The sequence below is a fragment of the Tachysurus fulvidraco genome, chromosome 1 (genome assembly GCF_022655615.1).
Source record: "Tachysurus fulvidraco isolate hzauxx_2018 chromosome 1, HZAU_PFXX_2.0, whole genome shotgun sequence".
NCBI classification, from domain to species: domain Eukaryota; kingdom Metazoa; phylum Chordata; class Actinopteri; order Siluriformes; family Bagridae; genus Tachysurus; species Tachysurus fulvidraco.
The window spans coordinates 35,233,312-35,243,133 of record NC_062518.1 but is presented as its reverse complement, the minus strand read 5'-3'; the positions used below and the strand labels follow the sequence as shown (position 1 = coordinate 35,243,133).

The 9,822-nt window shown below is 38.6% G+C and overlaps 1 protein-coding gene across 1 annotated transcript; it reads right to left on the bottom strand.

Moving 5' to 3' along the window:
• Positions 1-114: 114 nt before the first annotated feature.
• On the bottom strand, positions 115-7,287 carry cct7 (chaperonin containing TCP1, subunit 7 (eta)). The gene is made up of 11 exons (XM_027142775.2): positions 7,142-7,287; positions 5,683-5,836; positions 5,443-5,549; positions 5,175-5,353; positions 4,816-4,987; positions 4,289-4,453; positions 3,927-4,115; positions 3,610-3,707; positions 2,871-3,003; positions 2,547-2,753; positions 115-755 (listed from the first exon to the last, which is right to left on the bottom strand). Exons 1-11 carry the CDS (start codon positions 7,145-7,147, stop codon positions 531-533), a joined length of 1,635 nt encoding a protein of 544 aa, XP_026998576.1. The 5' UTR covers positions 7,148-7,287; the 3' UTR covers positions 115-530.
• Positions 7,288-9,822: the final 2,535 nt, after the last annotated feature.

Genomic DNA, 9,822 nt, shown 5'->3' with positions numbered 1-9,822 from the left:
CCATACACAAACAGTCCATTTAAAGTGGTACATGAACATGGCAGCAAAAATGCTGCTAAATATTTTTTGAGCAGCAGCATTTGAATAAAAAAAATACAAACAAGACAGCAGAAAAAATGTGAAAGTACAGATTTTAATGGTCCAATAAATAGTTCCACTGAATGACAACATGGGAACATCCTGCAGTCTGGCTTAAAGGCCAGGATCAGTGCTTCTACAATTTCACAAACCAGAATGTCCTTTGTGTGTGATTAGACTATAACAAAAACAAGCAGCCACTATGTAGCAGCCAATGTCCCACTTTACTTACATAACCTTACACATAAGCACTAGTTAGGCATTTAACAATGCAAGCTTTTTTTTTTGACTCTGTGGCTGGTAGCCAACACACAAAACAGCTAATAATGTTTCAGGCATTCAGTATCAGGTTAGTAAGTAAAATAAGAGCAAAACTGCATCTTTGTGAACTATCAGTCCAGAGGCTACACATATAGAGAAATGATGTGCCCAGGGTTGTGGCGTGTGGCATTCTAATGGGCGTGGGGCCTTCCACGACCTCTGCCTCTACCACCAGGTGCTTGACCGGTTTCAGCACGGGGATTTTTGATCGTCTCATCCACAGAGAGGATGAGGCAGGCGGCTTCAGATGCAGCAGTCAGAGCGTTGATGCGCACAACGGCTGGCTCCCACACACATGCCTGGAAATTATCTGCGATGTCCTCATTGTTTACGTCCACACCGTACCACATTCCACCCTAATATACACACAATTTGTGAATGCATTAATACACTTAAAATCATTCAAAAAAAAAAAAAAATCTATCCAGTCATCCTGTCCTGGCCAGTGGCAGTGAAAATAGATCTGACAAATAAAAATGGTTCCTAACAGCCAAATACGCAAATACAGTGTAAAACAGTGATTAATTACAGATCAGTATCAGATGCTCTGCCATGGTCTAACAGTATGTAATCTTTTATTCGCTTTTTTGGCACAAATCTGATTTTCTTTCTTTATGCACTTCAGCGCCGTCCCGAACAGAACATGTCATGTTTCAACATCAAGTAAGCAAGATACAGTTAAAACACTCTTAAATCATTTTGAGCCACCAATATACTGCAGTTTTTGAAGATGACCAACCAGACACATTCTTGTATCCTGTTGGTAATGTCAGTCAAATGGTCTCTGTCGAAGAAAGCAGGCCAGTCTAATTACAAATATTTATAGTAATGTGTCAAATTAGTAGCTTATAGTTTCAGTTGGCCTAATTCGCCAGACTGGTATTGTGTGTGAGAGATAACTAGGGCCACAGCCCTATTGGCAAGAATCTGGCGATATTGATACAGGGTTGCGATACGATATGTTGCGATACATTGCGATATATTGGGATATTTCTTATTTTAATTATAGGATAAAGTTTTAGGGAAGCTGTCAAGAACGCCACCATATGCAAACCTTAGCAAAAAAGGATTTTTTTTTGATAAGGTTATTTAACCAGAACACAGTGGGAACTGCATTTGCATTCATTGGACCCTGTAACATTCAATATGATTGAACCACTTTATGTGCAGTATGAATAAAGGGGGAAAAATAAAGTGCTTGCAGGATTTCTTAAATGTATTAAATGTGTTAAATTAAATATATTTTTAGACCCTGCCTTTAAAGCTTCGCAGTTTCAGTTTACAATTGTAGCATGCAGTGTCCTAACATTTTGATCTGAACAAAAGAATTATATCTGCTTAATATCAATGAAAAAATAAAGTGCTTGCAGGATTCCTGAAGAAAACAAAAATATAAACAATAAAATATTTACAGATGTTGAACATTCTCAGAACCTTTAAACTTGGATTTTACAGGTTTCTTTGATTTGTATTTATATTTGTCTTTTTATTTAATGTCAAGTTTTTATGAAGAAAGATATGATGGTCAATATGCTCAAATGTCAGGGCACTTCTATGCGCATCTTCATATATATAGCGAACTATTTTAACGTTAACATTAGTAGCGCGCCGTTATGCTAGTACTTTGTAACGAGTGGAGTGGTGCTACCCCTTTAAGAGCAATGTGCCGTTGCTTTATTATTGTTATACTAGTAGGATGTGCGCATACGCAAGTGTGTGCACGCTTCAGTTATAACACCACATGTGTGTGGAAGAATGATGCTGCAACCGATATTCTCTTTTATTTTCATTTTCTCATACTAATGAGTATTTTTGTTTTAGTAACACGTTATTACGTTGTGAGTGAAACGTTTTTGTGAGTTCTCCGTCCTTATTTTTGCGGGCCTAACCTTGAGGAGCTATCCTAAATCTCCATTAACTTCCTGTCACTGTTTAAGTTCAGAGATAAGAAGACTGCGATCTAGAGGTTGGGATATAAACGGAACAAAATGAAACTGCCATGAATCTGTATAATTTTTATTTTTTCTAAATATCGCTATTTTGTTTTTGAGAATCGATACAGTATCACCAAACAAAATATCACGATACTCACGTGTATCGATATTTTCCTAGAGATAACAATAGCAAAACATTATCAGTATTCTTACCTGAGCATGTTTGGCTCTGAGCTTGTTAAGAATATTAGTTGCATCAAAGCCAGCATTGTCACACAGCTGTCTGGGAATGACCTCCAGTGCTTTTGCGTAGGCTCCTATCAGTAGCTGCTGCTTGCCTGGGATGGTCCTGGAATAGTCCCTCAAATATTTGGACAACTCCATCTCTATAGCTCCACCTCCAGCCACAATTGAATCATTCTATAATTAAGAAATTAAAAGATTGGGGCTAAGTAGGCAGTTTTAATGACAAAACTGTGTGCAATAAATAAGATTTTTTAAATCTATTAAAATATTCTTCAGTGACTGGTAACACACCTTGATGGCTCTGCGGACAATCATAATGGCATCATGCAGCGATCGCTCGGTCTCCTCCATAAATTGCTCAGCTCCACCCCTCAGGATGATGGTGCATGTCTTGGCCTTGGGACAGCCTTTGAAGATGTTGTACCTAGAAAAGTGCAAATAAACATTTTTATAGTTATGTTAGGCCATCCTTAAAAATATTTTGATTTGCAGTAAGTTTAAAAAAAAAAAAAAGTCGGTAGGTAGGTCTATATATATATTTTTTCATGTTTCAATAGGTATGACTAAACAAATTAGCATATTGTGACGTCACTGACTGGGTCTTCAACCCGTGCCTTCGGGCGCATCATTGCAAACCTTATTTTGATGCTGGGCACAGTTTTTACAGAACTTCATGCCAAGTTAAAGCAGTGTTGAGCTGTTTTAATGATTTTTTTTAGATGCATTATGGTGCCCAAACCCGTTAATATTATTTTATTGCTTTTGTATTAGTTGTTTGAAGAGTTAAAAAAAAAAGTTCAGTCTTCACGCAAATTTACAACCAGCAAGTCGGTTGGACTTAAAGCAAAAAAAAAAAAAAACAAAAAAAAACAAACAAAAAAAAAAAACCAAGAGTCCTAAATTGACAGGGTCGGTCGGGTTACGGCAAACAAGAATATTTTTAAGGATGGCCTAATGTGATTGTTATAGATGTGCACTTTTACTCATGTGGACAAGAGCTTATCACAAAATGTGAATGAACCATCTTTACCTCTCTCCTCCAACCTGCACCTCCTCAAAGAGCTCACAGCGACCCAGTACATCATCAGTGAGAGCGCCAGCACTTGTCTGGATAGAGCCTCCGCAGGCCTGGAGGAGACACCGTAGTCACTCAACTTTACGTTACTCAGAATGCATGATCAATAGCCAAAATATACAAATGCACCAATTATTGCATTAATAAATACAAGTACATTTGTTTAACAATGACAATCCTCACCAAAGTTATAACCGGATTTTTTTGTTAAATAAGTACAATACTAAAAAATACAATTTTTATACACACACGAACAACAAGATCTTCCATACCATCATGGTTCTCTTCAGATCCTCCTCCTGGACACGACCAGCACAGAACAAATCCCTATCAGCAAAGTACTGTGTAGCAACATCCCCGATAGGCAGTTTGGAGAGCACCACTTTGGCTCCAGACTTATAGACCTTCTCCAGCTTATCATATAGGATGTTCCATTCAGCATCCACAATGGCTTGATAGTCCTGAAAAAAAGTGTGCACACAAATGTAATTTGGACAGTGTTTTATATTAAATATACTTAAACGGCACTTTAAGTATATACAAAAAATAAATACATAAAAGATGGATGGCACAAAATATCTAAGCACAATGGTAGCTTGGTGTAGCAGACTATACAGAAAGCACCGAAACCGACCTCAACATTGCTGACGCGAACTTCAGCATTGTCCTTCTCTGCCTTCAGCTCCAGCTCGATGTTGAGGAGGGCAATCTTAGGGTTCTCGTAACGTTTAGGTTGCATCTCAAAGCCAGCATAGGAGAAGGTCTTTTTAAAGGCCACTCCAGCCACCAGCTGAGACTCCTGCAGAAACAAACAGTACAGTTACTTAAAATGTATATGAACTTAGATATAGAACTATTAAAACAACCAAAATTCATCTACACTAAAATGAAAATACATGCATGAAATTTAACATCTAGAAAAACTAAATTGAACATTACATATAGATTTAGTTCCATCAATCTTAGAGTAAGTGGTCGTTGAACATGCTTAATTGGACTTTTAACTGAAAGTCCATTTGTATTAATGTATTGAATTTATATTACACTAGTTACTGGACACAGACATTAACAAAAGCACATCTGATAGCACCACGTAGTGAGAAAACAAACTGATGTGCATTTGCTTGGCATTTACAACTCGTACAGAGCCTGAGTTCTCACCTCCAAAGCTCCACCCTGAACTTTCTTCATGCCAATCATCTTGAGTGACAGCAGCTCATCCAGCATCATCACTGCATCCACCACCATCTTAGAGAAGAAGTCCTTCTGGTTGGCAATCAGCTTTGAGTTCAGTGCTGTGGCAGCACACTTCTCCAACAAAAGCCTCTGCTCACTGAGAGACATAGAAAGCGAGAAATATCTTGCTAATAGTAGTCATTCTGACACTAATTAAACATCTTCAATATAACAGCTTACTAAAAGAAAACAGTGTTAAAGTCCAAATGTGATGCCTCTACACGTCCATATTACAGCTCCATGACAAAAAGTCTGCAAAATAAAAGCGCTGGGTTCAAACTTACTTCTTGTCGTCCTTTTTGATGGTGACAGCAACTTCTTTAATCTTGTTGATGGCGAGCTGTGTGGCAGCACGGAAAGCTCGAATGATGGTCTGCGGGTGGAGCCCCTCCTCTACGAATGGCTTCAGCTGCTTCAGAAACTCTGCTGCAATTAGCGTCACAGACGTGGTGCCATCGCCAACCTGAAGACACACATCCAAATACACAAGCTTGAACATTTCCTGACATCATAAGACATTTTTTAAAGATTTTAATCCCATTTAATCCGCACCTCAGCATCCTGAGACCTGGCAATGTCCACCAGGGTTTTGGCTGCAGGATGAACCACATCCAACAGCTTCAGAATGGTAGCTCCATCGTTAGAGATGGTGGCCTTACCTGTAAACACACAGAACTTCAGCACTCCCATCATCATTGCCTTAGTACTAGCTGAAGATAAGTCACAATACTCTGGATACTCTTCTGTCAATGGCAAGCGAAAATAAATTGTCTCCCCTCATCTCATTCTCACCTCTGTTGTCCACAATGAGCTTGTCCATGCCACGGGGACCCAGCGTGGTGCGCACGGCCTCGGCAACCACCTGACAGGCGTTGATGTTGCTGACAAGCTGGGGGACACCCTGGGAGGTGTCTGTCCCCTCTTTCAGCAGGATTACCGGTGTGGGCTGTGGAGAGGAAAAAATAAACAAATTAGCAATAGAAACAGCAAGGGAGAGAGACAAAATGCTGAAATTTGTAACTTGTACGGTATACACTCCACATAATTTTATTACAACTAATAAAAAAGGTTTGAAAACAAAGAAAAAAGTTAATATGCTGAAGCAATTTGTAAGGAAGTGTTAACATTTAGGAAACGAGTCTCCATGGTCAAAAGCTTTAAATAGAAAGGTTTTCAAGAGAGACAAGTTTATGCTTCGAAGCTTGTTTGTAAAATGACAAGAATAATTTCTCTTCTTCAGGATTGATTGCAGGGAGAAAAAGCAGAAAGTGATGAAACTGGGACGACTTTATATCTTCTCTAGTGTAAGTGACAGATTGTGTCTCTTTTACATTTCACCAAATAAAAAACCAAAGCACACAATCGCTGTGTTGTAAGAAGAACGAACACTTCAGAAAGACCACAGCATACCATTTTAAATGTTTAGGAATATTTTAAAAGCTTTACTCTTTTGTATAAGGAATGAAAACAGGCGTGTGTGAGAATGTTGGGTACAAAAGATGTGTAATATGATCATAATATGACAGTTAAGTGAGTTTGGCAACGATTTGACAAGAAAACAATTCAAAACCTTTATATATACTTTCATTACACTAAAATAGAGACTTAAAACCCCTGCAATAATGTGAGAGAATAATGTGAGATAATGATGTGAGATAATGAGATGGTAATGTGACATAATGCGCAGTTTAGAAATAACTTAAAAGTACTAGTGTGTGTGTGTGTGTGTGTGTTATTTACATGCATAACAACTAAACTCAAAGTATAAGTATAATGTAAACAGTAATAACAACAACAAAACAATGACCCCAGAAACTGACAGTGTTTCTATTAGCCGTTAGCAACCCATTCACTGTTAGCATGTAGCTATATAAAGAGGTGGGGCTTTTCTCTCACATCACAGCATCAGCTTAGAAACACACAATTATCCCACCGTTACTCCAATATTCTTTCTTTCTACGACAGACTCGGACTATTATAAACGTCGCACACAAACAAACATTGAGCCAAACATGCGCACGTGCGTGCCAGCAAGCGACAAACCGTTAAGCTGTAGCTAACGGCCGCAGCGCGAGCGCCATTTAAACTACAACAAACACACAAATACAGTCCAACGTGCAGGAAATAAACACACTGGTGTCGGGAACATAACGTCTTTTCACTACATAGTGACGGACAGACGGGTTACGGGCTGCTCTCAGCGAGGATGGAGGAAGATTAGCAGATAAAATAGACGTGATGGTGCACTTACCATCATTTTGGCAGAATAGACAGGAAGACCGGTGCCGGGTGACGCTCCCACAATGCACTTGGAACTCTCTAGAACGGCGGCTTCTTCTTCGTCGTCGTCGTTTGGCAAACCTTAGTGTAGCGTAGCCACCTACTGGACGAGTCAGTTACTACAATAAAATATAAATAACAAGTAAACTATTTTCTTTTCAGCGGCTTTGTTCCCACTAACTAGCAGAATATAGTACAAAATATAACACATAATATATCCTCATTTCCCTGGTTACAACACTGATTTAACACACACACACACACACACGCGCTAACACTCAAACACACTATCTCACACACACTTTCAGGTTTTGCTGTTAGATCCTAAAAACAAGTGCACACGCTTATTTTCTCTTTCACCGTATTCCAGTGATTTAGTGGCATAGTCCAGACATCCATCCATTTTCTGTATCCCTACATAGAATCGTGTAGAACCTGGAGCCTCTTTTAGGGGACTACGGACACAAGGTGGGGGAAATGACGAGAAATCATATGTAATAGTATTGGACTCAAAGATCACGATGATTTAATATTATAATATTAGCATGAAAGTTTTTTATTTTTTATTGTAACCAGCGAATCTATGTAGACAACTGCCTTCTCAGAGATGTTGAAGATATCATTTAATATGGTCTGAAAAAACATTTATCATCTAAAGTGATATCAGTCACACAGTATTAGTCAGGCCTTCCACAATGGCTACTAACCAAACTGTAACCTCTGTTAAAATAGTACAACATTTAACAGCATAGAAACTACTATTCTAAAATGGCTTTTTTATAGACTGTAAATATGGGCTTAACATTTGACCACGAGTTTGGTTTCTTTTTGTACATACTGGATTTAGATCCATCCCAAAAGTTAACCACAAAGTAAAAAAAACAAAAACAAATACAGGGCAAAAGCAAATACAAATCCCCCCCCCCCAAAAAAAAACAAAAAAACAAAAACAACAACAACAAAAAAACAACAATAAACAATAATGGGGGAGTTGTGTTTGGTAAGGGTCACTGACCATGATTTAACCAAATACAAAGTATTTGTTTAATTTCCATTTATTAATTTGTGTGTGTGTGTGTGTGTGTGTGTGTGTGTGTGAGAGAGAGAGAGAGAGAGAGAGAGAGAGAGAGATTATGACCGGGTTTGTTTATTGTAAGTGTTTGTTGCCTTTATCATTTGTAATGTTTCTCCCATATAAAACAATTCGGCTCAAGCCCAGCCATTTTTAGGGTCACGATTGAGGACAATGTCCCGTCCAGAGACAAGCTGTTTCGTGTCGAGGTTTTGTTCAAACTGACCATCGAAAATACCCTCTGGGCATCAGCATTAGAATGTGGAAGCACTAAAACCTAGACTGCCTGTTCTGAGCGGGTGTTCTCATTTAAGCCGGGGCCCCTGGCACCATCTCAGGGCCCCAGTTTAAGAACCACTGGCAATAGACTACTTGTTCTGAGCAGGTGTTGTCAGTGAACAGGCTGTAAAATTTTGGCTAAGTTACAGACACTTCTGAAAAACTCATGCCGATTATCTGGGAAACATCTCTAACAGCAGTCAAAATGTCATTGTTTGTGTCAAACAAGTTGTGAATTTGTTGTAACATTACAGCAGGAGATCATGACTTATTCTGTGCTCGAAGTGATGCTCGCAGCTCCAGTGGTTTTCTCTGTGGGTGAACGAGGATGATGCTGAATTCCAGGATTTGCTTTTTTTCCATTGGTTGTTGCGTTAAATCTTACCCATATACAATAGTGCTATTTTCTGATTGGCCATTGTGTAGCTTCTTTTTTTTTGATTGGCTGTTAAGTGTCAGGCTCGACTAAAAAGGAAACGCGCTTATTCCTGCCCGTTCCCATAGAGACAGTGGTGCGGACTGATACAATTTTGGCCCTGCGTCAAATTAAATATATGATAAATAGTCAATATGTTTTTCTACGTGAGAAATACGACGTGTGGCGGGAGAACGTGATAAAATACCGACATGAGTGACGATCACTCTCATTGTGTGACACTTGACAGCCCTGCAAATATCAGTCTGATCAGCTACTAGCTGGCAAACTGATAAAAAGGAAAACGATTTCTAACTTATTGTAGATGCTTTTCTTTATTAAAAAAAGAAAGAAAGAAAGAAAGAAAGAAAGAAAGAAAAGAAAACAACACAGTTGTGGACATTATGGCTTATAGATTAGCATGTTTGCATGCCCTGTGTACTCTGGTTTCCATAGACGTCCTCTGTAGGCTGATTGGTATCTCTAAATAGTCCATAGTGTGTGAAAGGGTGTGTTAGTGTGTGTGATTGTGCACTGCGATGGGTTCAGGGTCTCCACCACTTTTTAGAATCAAAAAATACTGTATGTAGTTCAAACATATTAATTAAGTAATTAGAAAGTTGTAGATTATCTTCCAGAAAGATGAACTACTAGCACATTTATATGGATGGGATAAAATTGGTCTAATATCTGTACTGAGAATTTAGGGAACTTTACTCAATGACTAAGGTAAAAAATCTTTCCCAATTTCCTGAGTGTCCACTTGGTGTCCCTATCTGACAAGGGCAAAAATATCATATCTACTCAGTTCATACTGTATATGTCTTTATCCTCATATGGACCAGACTACTTACATTTTTTTTCTTTACCCCCTTATTTATTTATT